Raw genomic sequence first — 25,245 nt, 5'->3', positions numbered from 1 at the left:
CTCTCCTCTCAATAAATACAGTGGCAACTCAATTATCTGCTAAAATCTTCACTGGATAAAGTCTTCTGCACGATACACTTTGTTGCAAAGCCTGTAAGACCACTCGCATCCCATCCAAAATGGAACTTTGCAGATGAAAGATTAAATGCAATGTTGTTCAAATTTGTACAGTACTTCATTATTTAAGGAGTTGTAATACCTTACATGTAAGATTAAGATTTGGAAGGTGAGTATCTTCCAATTTCCATTTATTGATTCTGCCAGATAATAGATATTCCACTTTTGTAAGTTATTTTGTAAATTATATGTTTAATAAAGATCAAAAGTGAGCTCATTTCCTTCAGCTATGTTGTCAAAACTAAAGCTAACATTTTGTGGTTTCTGCTCGCTAATACAGACTTCATAGCACCCCACCTCCACATTCTTGATGTGGTCCAACCTCCAGGCTTACTGCCTTCCCCTGACTAGAAAGAGAAGAGGCTTTTTGTTACCCAACTAGATTAATTTTGACTTGGTGAAACAGCCTTGCAAACTCCCATCCCAATCCCATCTCCAATATTTTGAGAATTAAATAAATTGAAGTGTTCAAAGAAATAAATCAACTCCTGGATAGCTTATAGAATTCTGGAGATTAATCTTCAATTCCTAGAAGCTCAAAAGAAAATCCAAGGGTTGACGATCTTTGTCATTGTTTGAAGAAAGCTATGGCCTTGTACTTTACCATCTCTTTCTGCTTTCTAAAATCGCATTAAAATCCTTCTTTTCCCATTTTCTTGGTTCCTTCCTGAATCAAGAAGGATTTTTTAAAACCTCTGTCAGGCATCCATTTTTTGTTATTGCAAAGGTAAAAACTCTCCCATGTCTTCCTGCATGTCTGTGTAAATGCAAGTTATTTATGAATGTGTATTATATATTGCTGGGGCAACTTGTGGAACTGCTATCTTCTGTTATCCTGTTTCTTTTAAAAGTATTTTTGTTTCCTTTATCTTGTAATTTTAGAAAAATACTTGATTGTGTGACAGTTCTTCTAAGATTAGATTCACATTGCGCTCGTGTTTTATTGAAAACTGATTTTAGTTGCTTTATCTCCACAGTTGGACTGTTTTATGTTAACGATTAGTAGATATTTAAGAAAGCTTGAGTGCACATGAATGTTCCTTCTATTTCCTTTTTCTGTTGGGCAGGGTCTGTGTTTTCAAAGAGATGATTTTCTTCATTTATTCTTTTAAAATGCTCTCCATCCAATATATTCAATACTGAAACAGATGATTCTATAATTTCATAAGTGGTGAGACTTTGGCCTTGAATGGCTCCCCTGCTACTGGAAGGTTACTTGGGTTAGATCCTTTGCTTTTCTAGAAGGCAAATATTTTCTGAACGGGATGACTTTTTGTAAAACACTCAAGCCTTTCATTCATTTTTCACATCAGAGGTTATTAGGTTTCAGGTAAGACTTCTTGTTAATTAGTTAATCTGAAGCTGCTTTTACAGTTGTATTCTATGTCAATTACTGTGGACTTTGTGAGCTTGTCCTAATTCTAATTTCGCTGATCTTGAACAGTTTCTCGTGAGGAATGCAAGATTGTTTTGTTTGCACTTCCAAATCCATCAAGCCAGTAACCAGCAAGGACAACTGAAACTCTCCTCATTTTATTGTATTGGGTGGGCAGTTGTGGGAGACTAGGAGCAATCCCCTCCCTCAAGTGCATCAGCTGCAACTGTCCTTTCCCTTTGCTATAACATTGATTATCTATTTTTATTGCTCCAAAAGGGGCAATATCCACTGAACCTAAATACATTGAATTGAATCTTCAGAACCATGAAAGTCCTGCCTGAGACCTTTTTAATTCAGTGTTCAATGATTTGTTTCCCTGGTCTTGAATGTCTTGATTGTAACTACCCCAACTAGCATAGATGTGAATTAACCTCTCTGGCTTAAGAACAAAACAAGAAATACACAGTAGCTACACACCTTGTCAGAATGTCCCATTTACAGAATGACAGAATGCTACAGTGCAGAAGAGGCCCTTCAGCCCATCAAGTCTGCACCGACACACGAAAGGCCCTGACCACACCTAATCCCACTTGCCAGCACTTGGCCCATAGCCTTGAATGTGTGCGAAGTACTCATTCAGGTACTTTTTAAAGGATGTGAGGCATCCTGCTTCTACCATCCACCCAGGCGGGAGTAGGAATAAGTAACTGCTAACTATGCATTGTTGCTTAAATTATTAGATTACTTATCCAACAACTCATATTGGATGAGCAGAAACTTCCTCCAACTATATATTGGGAAGACTAAAGCCATTGTTATTGATCCCTATTCCTAACTCTGTTGGAAGGGGAGCCATAAAAGGCCCCAAGTCTTAGTATTTATGAAATTATAGAATGGTCTGGTTCAATATTGAATATATTGGACTGAGAGCATTTGTAATTGAACAAATGAAGAATAACTACTTTCAAAATACTAGCAACTCCATCAGTCTCTGCAGCAACAGTCTTAGCAACAGTCCTGAGGCTAAACCTTGGTGTCATATTTCACCCCAAGAATTCTCCTTGTGTCTGCGTGGGTCTCACCCCCAAAACCTAAAGATCTGCATGGTAGGCGAATTGGCCATGCTAAACTGCTCCTTAATTGGGAAAAAAAATAATTGGGCACTCTTTTTTTAAAAAAAAAATTTATGGGAAAAAATATTTGACCCCAAGATCAGCTTCTGACCACATTGATGCCATCATTAAGACTGCCGATTTCCACCGCCACAACATTGCCTAACTTCACTCCATTTCCATACACCTGTTAACCTAAAGTTTTGTCTTTGTTACCTCTGGCCTTGACTATTCCAGTGCACTCCTGGCTGCCCTCCACATTCTGCCTTGCGTAAACTTGAAGCCATCCAAAATTCTGCTGCTGTGCCTTAACTCTCAACATGTCCTTGTGCGTGCTGACTTACATTGGCCCCCGGTCAAGCAAACATCCTGATTTTAAGCATTTTCACCCTTGTTTTCAAATCCTTCCATGACCTTGGGCGGAATTCTCCGACCCCCCGGGGGCGGGAATTGCGCCGTGCCGGTCGGCGGGCCCCCCCCCCGTGGTGATTCTCCGGCCCGCGATGGGCCGTAGTCCCACCGCTGATGGGCCTTTCCCGTCGGCGTGGTTTAAACCACCTCTTTCTGCAATTTCCTACAACCCTCTGAGATATCTGTGCTCATTTAATTTTTTGCTTCTTGAGAACCCCAATTTTAATTGATCCACCACCAGTGCCTCTGCATTAATTTGCCCTCAGCTCTGGGTTTTTCTATTACCCACCTCTCTATTTACCTTTCCTCTTTCAAGATGCTCCATAAAACCTACCTTTTTGATGAAACCTTTGGTCATCTGATCCCCATATGTTGCACGGTGTCAAATCTTGTTTTAAGAACATAAGAACCATAATGGTCCTGCTATAATGGTCCTGCTAAGTGCCTTGGGGTGTTTTGCTAAATGAAAGACCTAAATAAATATGTAGTTAAATTATAAGCGTGTACATTAAGTTTATTATTCCTGTGTGTAGTGTACTGCTATCTTTTATGATTTTGTTTTTCTTTGAGTTTTTTTTCTTGCATATTGTAACTGTCGCTTTGCAATTCCAACATCTCAAACAGATTTTAAAAGAGTTTCCGTTTTATGATGCTCCGTGGAAGGACTTTAAATGTGTAATAATTAATCAATCCTGGTGGATTGGAAATTAGCAAACGTGACACCACTTTAAAAAAGGAGGTAGGCAGAAAGCCGGTAATTATAGGCCAGTTAGCTCAACTTCGGTAGTAGAGAAGATGCTGGAATCTATCATCAAGGAAGAAATAGCGAGGCATCTGGATGGAAATTGTCCCATTGGGCAGACGCAGCATGGGTTCATAAAGGGCAGGTCATGCTAAATTAGTGGAATTTTTTGAGGACATTACCAGTGCGGTAAATAATGGGGAGCCAATGGATGTGGTATATCTGGATTTCTAGAAAGCCTTTGACAAGGTGCCACACAAAAGGTTGCTGCATAAGATAAAGATGCATGGCATTAAGGGTAAAGTAGTAGCATGGATAGAGGATTGGTTAATTAATAGAAAGCAAAGAGTGGGGATTAATGGGTGTTTCTCTGGTTGGCAATCAGTAGCTAGTGGTGTCCCTCAGGGATCAGTGTTGGGCCCACAATTGTTCACAATTTACATAGATAATTTGGAGTTGGGGACCAAGGGCAATGTGTCCAAGTTTGCAGACGACACTAACATGAGTGGTAAAGCAAAAAGTGCAGAGGATACCGGAAGTCTGCAGAGAGATTTGGATAGGTTAAGTGAATGGGCTAGAGTATGGCAGATGGAATACAATGTCCAAAGATGTGCAGGTTGGGTGGATTGGCCATGATAAATTGCCCTTAGTGTCCAAAATTCTATGATTAACCTAGGACAAAGGTTCGGCACAACATCGTGGGCCGAAGGGCCTGTTCTGTGCTGTATTTCTCTATCTATCTAAATGTGAGGTAATCCATTTTGGTAGGAATAACAGCAAAATGGATTATTATTTAAATGGTAAAATATTAAAACATGCTGCTGTGCAGAGAAATCTGGGTGTGCTAGTGCATGAGTCGCAAAAAGTTGTTTTACAGGTGCAACAGGTGATTAAGAAGGCAAATGGAATTTTGTCCTTCATTGCTAGAAAGATGGAGTTTAAAACTAGGGAGGTTATGCTGCAATTGTATACGGTGTTAGTGAGGCCACACCTGGAGTATTGTGTTCAGTTTTGGTCTCCTTACCTGAGAAAGGACGTGCTGGAGGGTGTGTAGAGGAGATTCACTAGGTTAAACCCAGAGGTGAAGGGGTTGGATTATGAGGAGAGGTTGAGTAGACTGGAACTGTACTTGTTGGAATTTAGAAGGATGCGGGGGGGATCTTATAGAAACATATAAAATTATGAAAATGAAATGAAAATAGCTTATTGTCACGAGTAGGCTTCAATGAAGTTGAAAAGCCCCTAGTCGCCACATTCCGGCGCCTGTCCAGGGAGGCTGGTAGGGGAATCGAACCGTGCTGCTGGCTTGCTTGGTCTGCTTTAAAAGCCAGCGATTTAGCTCAGTGAGCTAAACAAGCCCCTGAAATGATTTGAAGAGAATAGATAGGATAGATGCAGGCAGGTTGTTTCCACTGGTGGGTGAAAGCAGAACGAGGGGGCATAGCCTCAAAATAAGGGGAAGTAGATTTAGGACTGAGTTTAGGAGGAACTTTTTCACCCAAAAGGTGAATCTATGGAATTCCTTCCCCAGTGAAGCAGTTGAGGCTCCTTCATTAAATGTTTTTAATGTAAAGATAGTTTTTTGAAGAATAAAGGGATTAAGGGTTATGGTGTTCGGGCTGGAAAGTGGAGCTGAGTCTACAAAAGATCAGCCATGATCTCATGGAATGGCGGAGCAGGCTCGAGGGGTCAGATGGCCTACTCCTGCTCCTAGTTGTTCTGTTGTTATATAAAATGGATCGGCACTGCAACTGTTGTGCTGCATTAAAGTAGCATTGGTATTTTGCTTAAATACATAATATTGTCAGCAAATCAGTTTAAATGGAGCTGCTATAAACATAACATAGAACATGCAGTGCAGAAGGAGGCCATTCGGCCCATCGAGTCTGCACCGACCCACTTAAGCCCTCACTTCCACCCTAACCCCGTAACCCAATAACCCCTCCTAACCTTTTTGATTACTAAGGGCAATTTAGCATGGCCAATCCACCTAAGCTGCACGTCTTTGGACTGTGGGAGGAAACCAAAGCACTCGGAGGAAACCCACGCAGATACGGGGAGAACGTGCAGACTCCGCACAGACAGTGACCCAGCGGGGAATCGAACCTGGGACCCTGGCGCTGTGAAGCCACAGTGCTATCCACTTGTGCTACTGTGATAATATATAAATTCCCTATCTAGTTATTTTTCACTCTTTTGTTTCAGGTCATAAAGTTTTGCACGTCTCAATAGCTACAGTTTGATTGTTATACTCCTAATTTTGAGCCCCAGTTCAAAATCCTATTCCTTAACTACATTTATTCTCTGGACTGTGTTTCATTTCTGTTGCATTGAGTGCAGCCCTTGCGCACTGCTCCAGTTTGCAAATTGCACTGTGTATAGTTGGGAATGTTTGGGGCCTGTTGTCCAGGCTGAGGAGAGTACTGTGGCAATTTGACTTGGGGAAAGTCGAAAATTAAGTAATAGAAAACACTTGTATGCACTTTAGATCATCCTTAATCAGATTATTAGTTGTACTTTAATGCAGATATGTTGCACTAGTGCTTTTATTTCATCATCAATCTGAAAACTGCCACCAGTATGTATTTCACAGTATTGCACTATATAATGGAGCCTACTTCAATGTATTCCACAGATGATAATACAAAATTGGGTGTACTTATTAAGCACAAATTCAGTTTTATAAATTTCCACATGAAGCTACAGTAATGATCTTTTTACATTTTTATATTTAAAAATTGTAACTGGATGTTAGTTTAATCATAGGCAATAGTAGAATAAATTGTCATCTTTTGTAGGTTGGTTCTCATCGGGGTGAATCTGTCAGTCTCCATAACAGCCATTCGATCCTCCCCAATGCAGTACCCGCTTCAAGTGCAGAACTAAATCATCAAGCGCAGGATAACTACAGAGGTATCTCTTTATAGCAACCTAATTCAAAATGACATTATTTTACTGAATATGAACTCTAAATCTTCCCAAGTAAATTATATCGCTTGATATTAGAAATGGCATTTGACCTCGGGGCGCTTATATTTTTGGACAGGACTATCGAGTTTACAGAGTCAATCTTCTGCCTTGGGTCCAGCAGAAGTCAAAACAGAAGACAAAGACGAGAACACAAATGACTCTTTCTCATCTGAAGACAAGAGATCAGATGATGAAGGATCTCAGAAAGACATCAAGGTGCAGTCCCGAGGAAGGTCATGGTAAGACTGCATACAAATGTCTTTTTTTGTAAAATATTTTTATTCTCCATTTTCACATTTTCTTCAAAATTTACACCCCACCCACAAGCAGTAAACGGTAACAAATACAAAGTCAATACCTTCTCAACAGCAACGATCCCATCTTCCCACCACCCCAAACAACGACCCCCACGGCAATATAAAACAAACCCTCCCATGACGGGACAAACAAAGGGGGAAAAAAAACAGGGGAAAAAAAGGAACCAGGAATCGCGTATGATCACCATGGACCTATACCAGTTTCTCTTCTCTCTCTCTTGCCCCCCCCTCCCCCCCCAAAACATTCAATGACATCCAATCCCCGAAAGAGTACCGTACATGACACCCACGCATTGCGAGCCCCCCCTCCCCTCCCCGACTCCTCCCCTCCACTTCCTTTTACAAAACTCCTCCCCCCAACGTCTATTCCTCCCCCCCCCCCCCCCCCCCCCCCCCCCCAACTTTCCACCCCAGCTAGACTCATCGGGCCCAGTTCCGATGGCCACAGCCCCTACCCCCACCTCACTCCCGTTCACTGGCTGACTTAAACCGGCCAGCGTGGCGGCCCCCGCCCGGGTCTCTTTCTCCCTTGCCCGGTCCCAGGAAAACCAAGAACTCCCCTGTAGCACACAGCCCCAGCATACACACCCAAGCCCCAAAGAACCATTGTTTCAAGCGAAAGTCCCATCTCTTCCCTTGTCCAAGCATATACAATGTTAGCTCATTTAGCACATACACCAACCGCAGTGAAAAATTACAGTTACATGAGGCTACATCGATAAATGTCCACTTCTCAATTCAGCCACAAACTCCTCCGCTTCATCCGCCGTCCCGAAATAAAAGTCCTTGGATTTGTAGGTCACCCTCAACTTAGCTGGGTATACTATGCCGCACTGCACCTTACTGATGTACAGCGCATTCTTCACCCTGCTGAAGGCAGCCCGCCTCCTCGCCAGCTCCACCATGTAGTTCTGATATATGTGTGTACCAGCTCCAACCCACTGCACCACTCGCTTCTGCTTTGCCCAGCACAGGACCTTCTCCTTCAGGCTGTACCTACAAAAACACAAAGTTACTACTCTTGGCGGCTCACTCTCCTTTGGTACAGGCCTCCACGACCGATGAGCCTGATCCAGTTCATATCGGGAGAGGTCATCCCCCTCCCCCAATAGCTTCGCCAACATAGTAGCAAAATACTCTGCCAGCCTAGGGCCTTCCACTCCTTCAGGAAGAACCACAATCCTCAGATTCTGTCGCCTGGATCTGTTTTCCAAGTCATCCATTTTGGCTCGCAGATCCTTGTTGATCTCTATCACCTTGCGCATTTCCTTCCCCATTGAGGTAATTTGATCACTGTGCTGCAATAATGTCACTTCCACTTCCTTCAGCGCCTCATCTTGCTCCCGCACATCCACCACTGTGCTCAATACTGCCGTCCTCACCGGGGCAATCACCTTCTCCACCAGCACTTTCAATACCGTCCCCCATCTCCTTCCTCATCGCCTCCATGTGCTTTGTGAACTGCCTTTCGAGTTCCACGGCCATCACCTTAGTCATTTCTTCATCTGTGGGCAATGCGGCCTCCCCTAGTGCCCCAGCCTCCACTTTCCTTGCCGTCCCCGTGGTGACCTTTCCACTCCCCGACTGACTTTTAGCTGCTTTTTTCACTGCCGTTTTTTTACTTGGTTTTGACATTTTTCTTCATGTGCCTTCTCCCTGCTTTTGCCGCCTCTGTAGTCCCTGGGACCAGGCGTTAATCCCCGAAAATGCCATTCCCAAATGGGAGCCCTCCAATGTGCGGCTGCCTCCCACCTGCCGTCACCGGAAGTCCTGCATTCAAATATTTAATTATCCTTTGTTGGTAATAGACATTGGTGCTGGCTTCTGTACAACATCTTGTATAATTTGTCTTAACTGCAATTTCACACTGTATATTAATATTCCTGCACAGTAGTCATGAAGATGAGGATCTAAATCCTGAACAAAAAGCAGAAAGAGAGCGCGAAAGGAGAATGGCAAATAATGCCAGAGAGCGTCTTCGTGTTAGAGACATCAATGAAGCATTTAAAGAGCTAGGACGAATGTGTCAACTTCACTTGAAGAGTGAAAAACCCCAAACCAAACTACTTATTCTTCATCAGGCAGTTACCGTCATCCTTAACTTGGAACAACAAGTCCGAGGTCAGTAGGCTTGAGGTTGGCTTTATGACTTAGTATTCTAGTAGTATTTTTTCCAGCATTATCAACATGTATTTGTCTTTAAAGTTGTATTGCCAGCTTTCACTGGCAGTTCAGTTGCCTCAGGCAGTGAGCAACTGATCCATGCAGTTTAGGGAAATCCCATGTTCAGACCCCAGTGTGCTGCAGCAGTAAGAGCACCACAGTTAATTCCAGTGCCCAGGTTCCTACTCCTGAATTCGTTACATTAACCATGATGTGGAGATGCCAGCTGTGGACTGGGGTGGGCACTGTCTTACAACACCAGGTTAAAGTCCAACAGATTTGTTTGGAATCACTAGCTTTCGGAGCACAGCTCCTTTATCACTCACCTGATGAAGGAGCTAGTGATTCCAAACACACTTTACATTAATGTCCATGAGAAGTTTGCCAATTTGAAACTGGATTCGGCTCTTCAGCAATTTCTTCAGTGAACAGAAGTCTTACATAAAAAGAATACCTTTAAGAAAGGGACCAGATCGAATCCCGCCCTGGGTCACTGTCCGTGTGGAGTTTGCACATTCTCCCCGTGTCTGCGTGGGTTTCGCCCCCACATTCCAAAAGATGTGCAGGATAGGTGGATTGGTCACGCTAAATTGCCCCCTTAATTGGAAAAAATAATTGGGTACTCTAAATTTATAAATAAATAAAAAATAAATAAAGAAAGGGACCAGAGGGGGCAGCACGGTGGCTCAGTGGTTAGCACTGCAGTCTCACTGCACCAAGCTCCCAGTTTCGATCCCGGCTCTGGGTCACTGTCTGTGTGGAGTTTGCACATTCTCCCTGTGTTTGTGTGGGTTTCGACCCAACAACACCAAGATATGCAAGATAGGTGGATTGAACACGCTAAATTGGCCCTTAATTGGAAAAAATTAATTGGGTACTCTAAATTTATTTTTAAAAAGAAAGGGACCAGAGGGCAGCACGGTGGTGCAGTGGTTAACATTGCCGTCTCACTTGCACGTTCTCCCCGTGTCTGCGTGGGTTTCAGCCCCACAACCCAAAGATGTGCAGGGTAGGCGGATTGGCCATGCTAAATTGCCCCTTAATTGGTACTCTAAATTTATATATAAAAAAGGAAGGGACCAGAGGGAAAATAATGCCCGCAGAATCATATCCTGTATGTTCCAAAAGAAGGAAGTAGCAGTGGTCAGAAAGTAGGAGATGAAAACCTACCAGTGCACAATTGCCTCATTTAAAGTTAATGGACCTTCTCCTAACTACTCCAGTTCCACCTCCTTTGCCCTTGTCCTAGTAATTGCCAATACTGTAAAATCTGCTGCAATGAATGAACTAACCCCAAATACTTGCATTAAGTACTATTATTTAAATTTTGCATTTAATAGCCTAAAAATGCAAGTATCGCGATACATTTTCCTGCATTCAATATCTATTTGTGATGCCAGATAACACCGATACATTTTCCTGGATTCAATATCTATTTGCGATGCCAGATAACACCAGGTCAGTCAGTGCTATATTAGCCAAGAACCATTCAATATTTTGAGCTAACTTGGAGCTCAAGAGGTTCTCGGTGACCCGAAGTGCCTTATTTCTGAATACTCTGTACCTTACAAATAGAGCTGCTCTTGACCTGTATGGTCATCTGCAGAACATTCCCACTGCCATCCATTCCTCATCTAGGCTTAGTGGATACTCTTGAATAGTGATTTTCCATTTAATTTCACAATTCTTCACTAACACAGTTTACATAGCAGCACGGTAGCATGGTGGTTAGCATCAATGCTTCACAGCTCCAGGGTCCCAGGTTCGATTCCCGGCTGGGTAACTCTGTGCGGAGTCTGCACGTCCTCCCCGTGTGTGCGTGGGTTTCCTCCGGGTGCTCCGGTTTCCTCCCACAGTCCAAAGATGTGCGGGTTAGGTGGATTGGCCAGGCTAAATTGTCCTTAGTGTCCTAAAAAATAAGGTTAATGTGGGTTGTTGGGTTACGGGTATAGAGTGGATACGTTGGCTTGAGTGGGGTGATCATTGTTCGGCACAACATCGAGGGCCGAAGGGCCTGTTCTGTGCTGTACTGTTCTAAAAAAAATAACTGTGTCAGCCAAGGATCAGCCAGCAGCACTCTTGTCTCTGTGTCAGAAGGTTGTGGGTTCAAGGCCCACATGAATGCACAACCCAGGTTGACACACCCAGAGGAAACTGAGGGCGTGTTGCACTGTTTTTCAGATAAAACATTAAACCTGGTCCCATGTGCCTCAGGTGGACATAAAAGATCCCCGGGTACTATCTTGAAGAAAAGCTGGAACAAGGATTATCCCCAGTGTCCTGGTTCTTATTTATCCCTCAAACAATAGCAGTAAAACAGATTATCTGGCCACTTTCACATTGCTGTTTTGCAAGCTTGATGTATTCAAATTGGCTACCAAAATTCCTGTATTACATCAGCAACCCCACTTCAAAACGTACAATAGCTGTAAAACCCTTTACCTAAGGTCATGAAAGGCGCTATATAAATGGAAGTCTTTTATTTTAGCAAATCTAGGTAAGTTTTTTAAAATTAGAACCCCTGCAAGGACCCTCTTAAGGCAAACTTTATCCTTTCCAAACTTAGAAACCCAGCCATGTCACTGACCCAAGTCTCCACACTTGGGGGTTTCGTGTCCCTCCCTCATTAACAAGAGCTGTCTCCAGGCTACCAAGGAGGCAAAGGCCAAGACTCCGGCACTCCCGGATCTTCTGACACCCCAGATATCGCTATCCCCAGACTCTGCTTTACCCGAGTGTCCAAGACCTTGGACATAGCCTTTGCAAAGCCTCTCCAAAATTCTGTAAGTGCCGGGCATGCCCAAAACATATGGACATGGTTTGCTGGGCTCCCTGAACACCTCACACACCTGTCCTCCACCCCAAAGAACTTGCTCATTCTTGCCACTGTTATGTGCGCCCGGTGGACCACCTTAAACTGAATCAAGCTAAGCCTGGCACAAGATGAGGAGGAATTGACCCTCCCCAGTGAGTCTGCCCTTAGACCCTCATCCAGCTCCTCACCCAGCTCCTCCTCCTACTTGCCCTTCAGTTCTTCCACCGAGGCCTCCTCCGCCTCCTGCAGCTTCTGGTATATGACCGATACCTTTCCGTCCCCTACCCACACGCCCGAGACCACCCTGTCCTGTATCCTCCGGGCCAGTAGCAGCGGAAATTCCCCACCTGCTTCCTCACGAAAGCCCGGACCTGCAGGTACCTAAAGGTATTCCCTGGAGCCAACCCAAATTTCTCTTCCAGCGCCCTCAGGCTAGCAAAAGTCCTGTCAATAAACAAGTCCCCCATCCTTTTAATACCCGCTCTGTGCCAGCTTTGGAACCCACCGTCTATTCTACCTGGAAGGAACCTGTGATTGTTCCATATCGGGGTCCAGACTGAGGCCCCTACCTCCTCCCTGCGCCGTCTCCACTGACCTCAGTGTCGCCATCACCACCGGGTTTGTGGTGTACCATGTCGGCGGGAGCGGCAGCGGTGCCGTTATCAATGCCCCCAGGCTAGTATCCCTGGTAGACGCCTCCTCCAACCGTTTCCACGCCGCCCCCCCCCCCCCCCCCTCTCCTCTCCTCTCCCCCCCCCCTTCCCTCCCTCCCTCTACTACCCATTTCCGAATCATGGATATATTCACTGCCCAGTAATAGCTGCAGAAGTTCGGCAGCGCCCGTCCACCCAACCCCCCCGACTGCGCTCTCTTAACATGCGGGGTCTTGTTTGCTCACACAAATTCCGTGATAATCCTGTTCACCCGCTTGAAGAAGGACTTCGGGATGAGGATGGGAAGGCACTGGAAGTCGAACATGAACCTGGGGAGGACCGTCATCTTCACAGACTGCACCCTGCCCACCAGGGAAAGCGGCAGCATGTCCCACCTCTTAAAGTCCTCCTCCATCTGATCCACCAGCCGCGCTAGATTGAGCTTGTGCAGGGCATCCCAACTCTTAGCCACCTGTATGTCCAAAGCTCCTCTCCACCATCTTAAGCAGTCGCTCTCCCAGTCTCTTTTCCTGGACCCTCGCATTTATCATAAAAAGCTCACTTTTCCCAACATTCAACTTGTACCCCGAAAAGTCCCCAAAATCATTAAGGGTCTGCGTGAGCTCCCCCATCCCCTCCATCGGATCCGAAATATACAGGAGCAGGTCATCAGCATAGTGAAACCTGATGCTCCTCCCCCACCCCGAACCAGCCCCCTCCAGTTTATAGACTCCCTCAACGCAATGGCCAGCGGCTCAATTGCCAGGGCAAACAGCAGGGGGGACAGGGGGCACCCCTGCCTCGTTCCTCGATGTAGTCTAAAGCAGTGCATCTCAAACTATCTGATGTGGCGTACCGGCAGTTTTTTTTTCAATGTGCCAGGGACCGGTGAGCGAAACAAGCCAATCCAGGATTACTGTCTCTTCCTTTTCTTGTAACACTCCAAGTACCGGCAGACGACCGGTACGCGTGCCACACTTTGAGAAGCACTGGTCTAAAGTACTCCGACCGCTGCCTGATACAGCAATTTAACCCACCCTATGAATTCCTCGCCAAATCCAAATCTGCCTAACACTTCCCACAGGTACTCCCACTCCACCCGATCGAAGGCTTTTTCCGCGTCCATTGCTGCCACCACTTGCATCCCCTCCTTCCGAGGGCATCATGATCACATTCAGGAGCCTCCGCACATTCGTGTTCAGCTGCCTGCCCTTCGCAAACCCCGTCTGATCCTCATTGATCACTCCCGGGACACAGTCCTCAATTCTGGTGGCCAGGATCTTGCCCAACAGTTTGGCATCTACATTAAGGAGCGATATCGGCCTGTAGGAGCCACATTGCAACGGGTCCTTATCTCGCTTAAAGATGAGCGAGATCAGAGCCTGCAACATTGTCGGGGGAAGGGTTCCCCTTTCCTTAGCCTCGTTGAAGGTTCTCAACAATAACGGGCCCAACAGCTCTGAGAATTTCCTGTAAAATTCTACGGGATATCCGTCCGGTCCCAGAGCCTTGCCCGACTGCATACCCTCCAAACCCTTAACCAATTCCTCCATCTCAATCGGGGCCCCCAATCCCTCTATCCGCCCCTCCTCCACCTTAGGGGACCTCAGTTGGTCCAAGAATCGGTTCATCTCCTCCCCCCCCCCCCCCCGTCCGGGGGTTCTGACTCATAAAAAATCTAGGTATGTTTAGCATTACAGACCAGTTTATAGCAGTGCAAAAACAAAGTTGGGGTGGTGACAGCAACCACATTCTCACAGTAGTTTGTGAAACCAGAAAATAACACGGGTGGTTATTTAAAAATCATTTTGCATTAGCAGGAAGAGGCAAAATCAATCATGGCTTCTTCTCGAACATTCAGATCAATTTTACTTGAAAGATTGTGCATGTGGACAGAATTGATGCTTGGCTGAAGGACCACATTCACATGTGAATGTAGTGATGATGCTCTCCAGCCGACCCAGGGGACGTAAACGGTTGAGATGCCCAGGCAGTTGTTGATACAGATGCAATCATGACCTCAACAAGAGGGAAATAGCAGTGTAAAACATAGGGGAAGAGGAAAAGTGGATTCTGCTGAATTTAATATTTGTAACGTGGCATTAGACATGTGTTTGCAATCACCCATTGTTTAGGGGAGGGTGGGTCCACATCTGGCTATAGTTGTGGCTGGCTATGTTCAAACCTAATTGTGTAACTTAGTTCAGTCCTTCTAATCTGTACAAAAATATATGGAGGCTTGCTGAGGAGCACAAGTGAGTTTGATGTGAAAGTCAGAGTGCTTAATTTGTGGCTTCCAATCATAAATGACTGTAAAGTTAGGCAGATTAGAAAATCAGGCACGCTGTGGTCCATAGCTGATTCTCCAATTCATTTCCTCATTGAACAGCACCCCAGTTGGGAACAAAGCGTGGAAAACATTTATTTGTATATTTTTGTCATTTGGTGGTTTCCTTCACAGTTTTTATCTCTTTGGGGAAAACTTTATCTACTTTTTGATACCAACGGACGGTAGATGGAACCTGTGATTGTTCCGTATCGGGTTTTGTCATGATGCTGTCATAGATCACACTCGTGTAAACATGTAAACAGAATCATATTGGCATGAATAATTTGCCCAAAATGTGATTAATTTTAATGATCCAGTTTTGGGTCTACGCTGACTTCTGAAACACAATGGGCACAGTCTTACCAACCACGTTGCACGCAAATGGGAGCACAAAGCAGCCAGTTGATACAGGGAGTGACTTCCCCCAGGCTTCCCGACAGCCAGTACGCTTCTTGAGATCTACCAAAACCTAGCAATCGGGATCCTGCCCACAATGGGCGGGACCAAGTGCTTACCCGGTATCCATTGGGCACCCGCCATTTACTGACCTTCCCAGGCAGACCCCAGCCAACACTGTTCAGTACTGGTCTGCACAAAAGTGGACCAAGCGGAACGGAACCTGGGGGTGTCTCCCGGATCATTAGAGCCTCCTGCATAATCAGGACAGGATGGCCCCCTGGCCCTCCTCTTTGAACGTGGGCACTTGGCACTGTCAGGCTGGCCCCTTGGCAGTGCTGCCCTGACACTGCCAAGGTGCCTCGGTTGGCACGGCACAACAGGCAGGAGCATTGCCAGGGTGGCACTGAGTCAGGGCCTACAGAGGGTAAGCCCATGAAAGGAGGATACGGGGGATGGTAGCATGCAGGACAGGTGGGCAGGTTTAGCACGGGGATAAATCGCTGGCTTTGAAAGCAGACCAAGGCAGGCCATCAGCACGGTTCAATTCCCGTACCAGCCTCCCCGAACGGGTGCTTTTCACAGTAACTTCATTTGAAGCCCACTCGTGACAAAAGCGAATTTCATTTCATTTCATTTTCATGAAGGGGCTTCCGGATGGTTGGTGGGGGGCCCTCAGCAACCCCATAGCGGGATGTCATCACTGGGGGGGGGGGGGGGGGGAGTGCCCGTGTATGTGGGGCATGACAAAACTCATGGGTGTGGGGAACGCACAAGCCCACTAAGAGATCGGGGAATGTTTTCAAAATGGTGGCCCAATCTCTGAGAAGCTGGTCTGGCCAGTGAATTCAGCTTCCCAGGGCTGAAAATAATTCTAAGTGTGGGCATGACCGGGGAGAATCTTCCCAGAGCCCCAGAAAATGACTAAATGTGGTTAGCTAAGGATGGGGAACTCGCCGACAGAGCCAGGGTCAAACTCCCAGCAATACCCTCCACAAATGACAATTAGAAACTTTTCTGTTAGATTGCGCCCAATATTATATGTATGTATATTTTTATAATCTTGTATTGTCACAAGTATGAAGTTACTGTGAAAAGCTCCTAGTCACCATATTCCCGCATCTGTTCGGGTAACAGATGGTACCACTGATGGTGCAGCACCTCCTGAGTACTGCACTGAACTGTCTGCCGAGATCTTTGTGCTTCAGTCTTGGAGTAGGACTTAAACCCATTGAACATGTGCTGCTGGCCTTGTTCTGCATTACAAACCAGCTGTCAAGCCCACTGAGCTAAATCAGCCCAATAGTAATATCTACCGGATGCATTGCAGTAACTCACCAAGGTTCCTTAGGCAGCATCTTCCAAACCCATAACCACTACCATCCAGAAGGATGAGAGCAGCAGATACTTGGGAACCCCATCACCTGGAGGTTCCCCTCCAAGTCACTCACCATCCTGACTTGGAAATATATTGCCATTCATTCACTGTCGCTGGGGCAAAATCCTGGAACTCCCTCCCTAACAACACAGAGTATATACCTACACCTCAATGACTGCAGTAATTCAAGAAGGCAACTCACCACCACCTTCTGAAGGGCAACTAGGGATGGACAACGAATGCTGGCCGAACCAGCAACGCCCACATCGCGTAAATTAATTAAAAAATTTCAATGAATTCACTGCCATGATCAACTGGTCTATAAGTAAACAGCAATGTACATAATTTTAGTTGTTGAGAGTGGCACGGTGGCCTATGGCGCTGAGGATCCGGGTTCGAAATCTAACCAAAGATTCTAGTGATTTAAAAGGTGCACACTTACGAACAGCTACCAAAGGAAATAATATCTATGGGTCATCAACACACCATTTGAACTGTTATTAATGCTCCTTGCTGATCATTTGATGAGACTAGACTTTTGAGCAAGTTAATGGTGACAATTTTCAAGTTGCGATCCAATGTTTTCCTATAACCTGCAAATGTGATGTACAGTTTGGTACAAGGTTCAAAACTTGAGGAATGCTAATACGGATCATTTTCCCGCCTGGGCCCTACTTTGCAAAAAGATTACTGTTGATATTGGGACAATGTTTTAATGTATTCATTATAAAATGCCGTGAAATAAAAAAAACAAAGCTTTTGTTTAGTTCTTATAGTTCAGCTGTGGCATCGTGCTGATTCCTCATATTGGGGACTTAAGGGCATACTTTATATCGCATCTTTCAATATCTAAGGATGTCTCAAAGTGCTTTATAGGAAAATGGCGTGCAGTTACTCTTGTAATATAAGATACCATGGCAGCCACTCTGCGTAATGCCAAATCCCACAAATGCAATATGAGAATGGCTAGATAATATGATTTTGTTTTTGTGATGATTGAGGAATAAGGGCAGCACGGTGGCGCAGTGGTAGCACTGCAGTCTCACGGCGCCGAGATCCCAGGGTCGATCCCGGCTCTGGGTCACTGTCCGTGTGGAGTTTGCACATTCTCCCTGTGTCTGCGTGGGTTTCGCCCCTACAACCCAAAGATGTGCAGGGAGGTGATTTGGCCACGCTAAATTGCCCCTTAATTGGAAAAAATGAATTGGGTACACTAAATTTATTTTTAAAAAATGATTGAGGAATAAATATTGGCCAGAATAACTCTGCTGTTCCTCCGAGACAGTGCTTTGGGATCTTTTCTGTCCATTTGGGGGTGCAGACGGGGCCTTGTTGTATTGTCTCACCAGAAAGATGGTACCACTGATGGTGCAGCACCTCCTGAGTACTGCACTGAATTATCTGCCGAGATCTTTGTGCTTCAGTCTTGGAGTAGGACTTAAACCCATAACCTTCTGACTCGAGTGAGAGGGCTACCACTGCTGACTCTGCTGGGTCATCAGAAGTTTCGCTGCTCCTGCAGTACATCCTCTGCCCCCTGATCAGCTCAAGACTAGAACTGTAGTCAACTTCCACTAGTTGCAGCAGTAGGTCTCACACTTTAAAAGTTAGTTGATCGTCGCAGTTGATTTTTAAAAATAGTTATCTTGTCTGTTCAACTCAGGGGCATTAGCTTTCAAAGTGATACAGCAGACTTCCATTGTGGCCTATCCATTGCTGCAGTCTGTCGCATATTAGGAGGGATACTACATGAATTGAATGTATCTTTCAAAGTGCTGCTACTTGGAAATGGTACTTTACTGTGAACCAAAGTATCTGAGCAATATGGCCAACAAAATATCCCTCATTGGACTAGTTTGAAACTCAAAACTAATCTTAACCAGTGAATATATTCATGGAAATAATGCATTTGTATTTCAGATGATGTTCATCTGAAATACAAACTATATAACAGTCATTATGTTGCAATCCAACTATGAATTATTATACATATATTACTTTTATTTAGTCTAAATATGTATGTTCTTTTAAATGTGTAGAGAGGAACTTGAATCCAAAAGCAGCCTGCCTTAAAAGGAGAGAAGCAGAAAAGGCTTCTGCCGCATCGGCAGAAGCACAACCAGCACACCCTGCAGTTCACTCTGGACTCGGTGACACTACCAACCCTATGGGTCATATGTAAACTGTCAGGTACTCCTTTAAATTGATTATTTATCTTAGTATCACATTTTCTAAGTTCTGCAATTTTCTACCCATTGACATTCTGAAAACTTGTTGCAGTTGGATTAAACGCTACTGACATTTTGAATTGTATGAAAGATTACTTAGGGCGCAATTCTCCCAAGAGGGAGCAAAGTACCCTAGCGAGTACGTTTAGCAACGTTTTTCCCGGAACTCGCAGTGCGGAGAAACACATGGCTATTCAATGCGACTCTGGGAACCTTGGCAATGCCAAACTTCCACCCAGGTGGCACTGTCAGTGTGCCAGGCTGACACTGCAGAGTGCCCAGGTGGCACCAGCTCTGCCAAGGCACCACTCTTCCCAAAGGACATGGAACTGGGGGCCTCCGATCCCCTGGGAGACCCCCAAGAGTGTTGTTCCATCTGTCCCCTGTTTGTGCTGAACGCCGCTGATTTAAGGAGTCACATTGTGATGTGATTTATATTGTATAGAAATTGTGAAATGGGGAGATGTACCTGTACCTCGGTACACGTGACAATAAATACAAATGTAATGTTGTAGTCTCATGTTTGAACTTTATATATGCCCGCCATGACAATCATGGATGTTGGTGAATTTCATGTGTGTGCAATTCAAGCTACTGAGATCCCACAAATACCTAGTCAAAAATCTTGCACATATTTTCTGCTCTCTCCCCTTGACTTCATATCTCTTCACACATTGCTAGTTTTGAAAAATATGAACAACTCATTACCCTTACGAAAGAGCACACATTTGTATAGCACCTTTCATTTCTTCAGAACGTCTCAAATTATTTCCTCCTTCTTGGGCAGAATCCTTACAGTGCAGAAAGAAGCCATTCAATCCCTCGAGTCTGCATTGACCCTCTGAAAGAGCACCTTATCTAGACACATGCGCTCACCCTATCCCAGTAATCCCACCGAACCTTTTTGACACTAAGGGGCAATTTATCAAGGCCAATTCACCTATCCTGTACATCTTTGGACTGTGGGAGGAAACTGAAACACCCAGAGGAAACCCACGCAAACACTGGGAGAACGTACAAACTTCACACAGACAGTCACCCATGGCCCGGAATTGAATCCAGGACCTTGGCGCTGTGAGGCAGCAATGCTAACTACTGTGTCTCCGTCGAGGTTGAGTTTCTTCCACTCTGAGATCGGTTCTGCGGTGGCTGAGTAATCCAATTCTGGATCCGCAGATTCCCTGTTTGATGAGGGAGGTGGGTGGGACACTCTGAATTCTGTGCTCTCTTTCTGCAGTTTACACTTGGCTTCTGCGTCCTCCATCCTGCGACGCTCGAGGTGATTGCCACCTTCGTGGATGCTTCTCCAGTTTGTGTGTGCAAAGGCATGCGATTGCTGTGTGTCAGTGGGAATATTGCATTTGTTTAGGAGGCTTTCAGAGTGTCCTTGTAGAGTTTCCTCTGCCCTCCTAGTGATCGCTTGCCATTGCAGAGCTCGGAGTAGAGCACTTGTTTCGGGGATTTTGTGTCGAGCTTGCGGACAATGTGGCCGACCCATCGCAGTTGGTTGAGTGTGACCAGTACCTCAATACTGGGGATATTGACCTGGGAGAGGATGTTCACCTTGATATGTCTATCCTGCCAGTGGATTTGCAGGATTTTGCGGAGGCAACATTGGTGATATCTCTCTGGGGATTTGAGGTGTCTGCTGTACATTGTCCATGTTTCTGATGCATACAGGAGCTTGGTGCTGGTTTTGAAGCCTTGATCTTCGAACACTCTTGTTCTTCAGGCGGCCGAAGACTGCACCGGCTCTTTGGAGTCAATGCTGCATTTCAATGAAGTTACTGTGAAAAGCCCCTAGTCGCCACATTCCGGCGCTTGTTCCCATACCAGCATCCCCGAACACGGGCCAGAATGTGGCGACTAGGGGCTTTTCACAGTAACTTGATTGAAGCCTACTCGTGACAAAAAGCGATTTTCATTTCATTTCATTTCAATGTCAATTTCTGCATGCACTGAGAGGAGGCTCATGAAGTATGGGAAATGATCCACATTGTCCAGGGGCTCACCATGGATCTTGATAGTCGGGGAGCAGTTTTATGTGGCAGGATCAGACTGGTCGAGAGCGTTTGTTTTCTGGGTGTTTAGGCCCATTCTCTCATATGCCTCGGTAAAAACCATTGATGATGGTTTGTAGCTCAGCCTCTGAGTGTGTGTGCACATAGGCGTCATCTGCATACTGCAGCTTGATGACAGAAATTGCAGTGGTCTTGGATTTGGCCTGGAGGCATTGGAGGTTGAACAGTTTTCTGCTTGTCTGGTAGGTTAGCTCCCCTCCAGCGGGGAGCTTCAGGGTGATGGGGTGGAGTGTTGCTGCAATGACGATGCAGAAGAACATTTGTGCGATGACGCAGCCCTGTTTGACCCCAGTTTGCACACGTATTGGGTCTGTGAGGATCACGGCTTGAATGTCATTATGGAGCAGGCGGAGAATAGTGACGAATTTCTGCAGGTAGCCGAATTTGAGGAGGATGTTCCACAATCCCTTACTGTTAACAGTCGACAGCCTTTGCGAGATCGAAAAGGGTCATGTACAGAGGTGGTTGCTCCTCCCTGCACTTTTCCTGAATTGGCCACATGCTGAAGATCATGTCAATTGAGCCTCTTGATGGGTAGAAGCCACATTAAGACTCGGGGAGGAACTCATTAGCCACGAGGAGGTGGCGGAGAGTAGGGAAAATCCCTCTGGTTTTTCTGCAGTTGGACCTGTCTCCTTTCTTGAAGATAGTCACAGGAAACAAGAAAGACGTCTCTGAGATCATCAGGCATGCTCTCTTCCTTTCAGACAAAGATGATGAGGTTGTATATTCTTGTCAAGAGTGCCTCGCCACCGCAATTTAGTATTCCTGCGGGGATTCCATCCACGTCCGAGGCCTTGTTGTTTTTCAGCTGTGGTTGGCTTTTTCAATCTCATGGTGAGCTGGGATTGCACTGAGATGATGGTGGGTAGCATGTTGCAGGAAAGTGTTGAGGGCACTTGTGTCAAAGGATGTCTTCTTGGTTGAGGAGGTCCTCGAAGTGCACACTCCATCGGGCATTGACTGCCTCTCTGTCTTTGAGCACGTCTCTGTTTTTGGCTCTCAGTAGGGTGGGTCCTTGGATATTCGGACAATAGATGGTTTTGATTGCGCTGAAGAAGCCTTGCACATCTGTCAGAGAGTTGCTGAGTCTCCTGCGCTCCTTCCACCTACCATCTGTTCTTTAGGTTACGGGTTCTTTGTTATACATCGTCCTTTAGTTGACTGTAGACTTGTTTCCTCTCCCTCAAGTTTTTATTCATTTAGCACCTTTCATTTCCTCAGAAACCACAAATTATATGCAGGCATTGGAGGACTTGCTTTTTGAAATATAGCTGCTTTTTTATTCATACTTGGGATGGGAGTGATGCTGACGAGGCTGGCATTTATTATCTGTCCCTAATTGCCCTCGAGTAGCTGCTTTTTTGAACTGCTGCAGTTCATCTCGTGTAGGTTCATCACTGCTTTTGTAATGTTGTAAATTGTTTGTGGTAACGCTCCAAATTTTTATCTTCAGTTGGAAAGGCCAGGGGGAATTCTGTATGTTATGTTTGACTGTTAAGAATACAAAGGTATTCTTGAGAAAATGAAAGAAAATTGAGTTAGCAGAATATTTGCGCAGCATCTCTGCCTGACCTGCCTACTTCCAACATTTTCTGTTCTTATTTCAGGTTTTCAGCATCCGCTGTATTTTGCTTTTGCACTAAATATTTCTCTCTCTCTCTTGCAGGTCAGAAGTCTGGATCAATTTTGTAAAATAACAAATGAGTCATCTTTCCATACAAGGACCCAGCCAACTAACTTTCTTTCATGAAGCCACAGTTGGAAAATGTAACGCACTTGAAGCAGAAACCCAGAAGCAATCTCTTGATCAATATGACATCACATTCAGCCCACTCTAAACCTATTTGTCCCGAATCTGAATTTTGGCCAATAATCGTACATATCAGTCTGTTGCAAGCAGTGTTGCTTCCACACAATCAGAGACTGTTGCAATTATTCCACTGTGGAAGTTGCCTTGTGCCTAAACTTGTTGGTTGATGAAACGCATTTAAGACAAAAAAAATATTTATTGCTACTGAACTATAAGGTCTACTTTGAAAGGGAAATGTTAAAATCTCAGTTGTTTCATCCTCAGCTGGGCTGATGCTAGTATCTGATAAAGCTGTTCACTTGCAGAGAACAAAGCAGTAATGACCTCTAACCCCCTAGCATTCCCAGAACCTATTAGTGTCTTAAAAAAGGGAGGGAAGAGTCTTTGTTGTCCTCTTCATTCCATTGGCCACACAAATAGCATTTTCCATGTATCAGAATATTCCTCGTTAGAGTGTTTATTTTCTTGTTCTCTGTTTGTGTGAACATTCATGGTCACAATTTTTTTTCCTACATAATGTTCAATGCCTTTGTGATGAGCAATTTGCTACAATAGCAAAATGTGCTTTTATTCAGAAAGGGCAAGTCTGACCATAGCATCGTTTAGCTTGAAATAAGGTTAGCTTTCTTCAAACTTTCAAGTAAATGTCCATTCTTATTTGTTTTATTTGTAATTATACAAACTTTTAAGCTTCTAGGCTTCATAGTAAAACTTGTAACGTGAAGTGTAAGTTAGAAAATTTCTAATTTTAGAATTGCTTTGTTTTTCAAGCAGTTAATACTACATTTAGTATATGTGAAAGTGTTTGCTGTAATTAAGCACAGATGCAAAACAAAGGTTTCAGGCTCTTTAAAAAACAGCATTCAGAGCTGATAAAATCCTTCGTTCACCAGGGCCAGTAGTGTTGACAATGAGCAAAGTAGTGCTGTCAGCTTAATTAAAATTCTGGAGGGAAAAAGGAGCAACCGTCACCAGCTTTCTGAGACCATGCTTGCTTTTTGATAGCTCCTTATCTGCGTGGCTAATCAGCGGAGAGGGATCCAGAGACTGATCCAGCTAGTCATCAAACTGCCCTGAGCTTTGACGCCGTTGTGGAATTAACTCATACGCGTCTTTTAAATCGCATACAATTTCTTCTTGTTTCTTCCCCAGCTGGTTCCCATTTATTTGGATTTGCGTTCCTTAGCTTCCATGTAAACTGTCTTCCATTTCAGAGGAACATAGGAGAGAAAATATCTGACAAGGTCGCTTACTGTTATCTGAATGTTGTCTACAATTGTTGACAATTGATTCAACAGAATTAACAAACAGTGCATTCCCTTGTTCTCAGCATTAAGGCAACCGCAGAACAAAATTTATGTCCGTTGCCATGACTGGCTGATAGCAATGCTGAACTTTGTCTGAAAGTGAGGTTTTTTTGACAATTGTGTATGATTTTGTTCTTTTAATTGGTTCGTGGCGACTAATTCAACAACAGTCAACACCTAATTTACTATCTTTGTGGCCGTGTTCTTCAGTTTGTTGTTTGAGCTTAAAACGTGCTGAAGTGATCACATGCCACTGGCCTTTTCTTCTGAGCTTTCTTTCCCTTTGGCTATGATAGACTGCATTATGCCCAGAAGCTTTGCTTCAAAAAGTAAAAAAAAAGAAAACATTTGGCTTATTTTTCACTGTAGCTAGTCTTTTATACAATAATCTTGTAAGAAAATCTCTTGAATCCTAAATATTACTCTTTCTAGATTTTGAAATCAAAAGTTTTCAGTAAAGAAAGTTTCTTACTTTATTTTACTATATTAGGTAGCAGAAGTGTAGGTTATTTACCAGAACCTGTCCATTAATATCAGAAAGTAAAATAGCATCCTAAGAACATTGTAGTTTTTAGCTAAACTGTGTAGTACCTATGGGGTATCGTACAAGCTAAATGTCTGAGATAAATTGCTTCACATCTTGTTCTCCTATTTTCATTGTTGGTTGATGCAAATTTGTACCCGTGTCAAATTTAAGGTATTGTGATGATTCTTTCCACGCAACAGCAAGAAGTAAAAGATTTCTGTCAGTGATAACAGAAAACATAATATGTACATATAACATTTATGTAGCAATAAATGTGCCATCTTTTTTAACAAGACCAATGAGTGTTTAACATTTTATCTGTTATTTAATCTGTGGGGGTACATTTATTCTGTCGCAAACTCTCCACTGGTTGGCGTCATACCTGGCACAAAAGAAGATGGTTGTGGTGGTTGGAGGGCAATCATCTCAACTCCACGGCATCACTGCAAGAGTTACTCAGGATAGTGTCCTAGGCCCAACCATCTGCTGCTTCATCAATGACCTCCCCT

General features: G+C 44.5%; 1 protein-coding gene across 16 annotated transcripts in view; it reads left to right on the top strand.

Moving 5' to 3' along the window:
• Window positions 1-25,031, top strand: part of tcf12 (transcription factor 12) — a 367,875-nt gene extending 342,844 nt beyond the window's left edge. For 15 of the 16 annotated variants that reach the window (XM_038813403.1, XM_038813410.1, XM_038813409.1 and 12 more), the window contains 5 exons: window positions 6,559-6,673; window positions 6,807-6,969; window positions 8,939-9,168; window positions 18,821-18,971; window positions 22,760-25,031. In XM_038813403.1, the coding sequence (XP_038669331.1) occupies window positions 6,559-6,673; window positions 6,807-6,969; window positions 8,939-9,168; window positions 18,821-18,963 (651 nt within the window). In that variant the 3' untranslated portion in view covers window positions 18,964-18,971; window positions 22,760-25,031. The remainder of the gene's footprint in view (window positions 1-6,558; window positions 6,674-6,806; window positions 6,970-8,938; window positions 9,169-18,820; window positions 18,972-22,759) is intronic. The other variant, XM_038813404.1, reaches the window with a different exon arrangement.
• Window positions 25,032-25,245: the final 214 nt, after the last annotated feature.

This window comes from Scyliorhinus canicula, chromosome 12, assembly GCF_902713615.1.
Source record: "Scyliorhinus canicula chromosome 12, sScyCan1.1, whole genome shotgun sequence".
Classification (NCBI taxonomy): domain Eukaryota; kingdom Metazoa; phylum Chordata; class Chondrichthyes; order Carcharhiniformes; family Scyliorhinidae; genus Scyliorhinus; species Scyliorhinus canicula.
The sequence above is the reverse complement of the archived record's forward strand: the minus strand, read 5'-3'. Positions and strand labels throughout refer to the sequence as shown.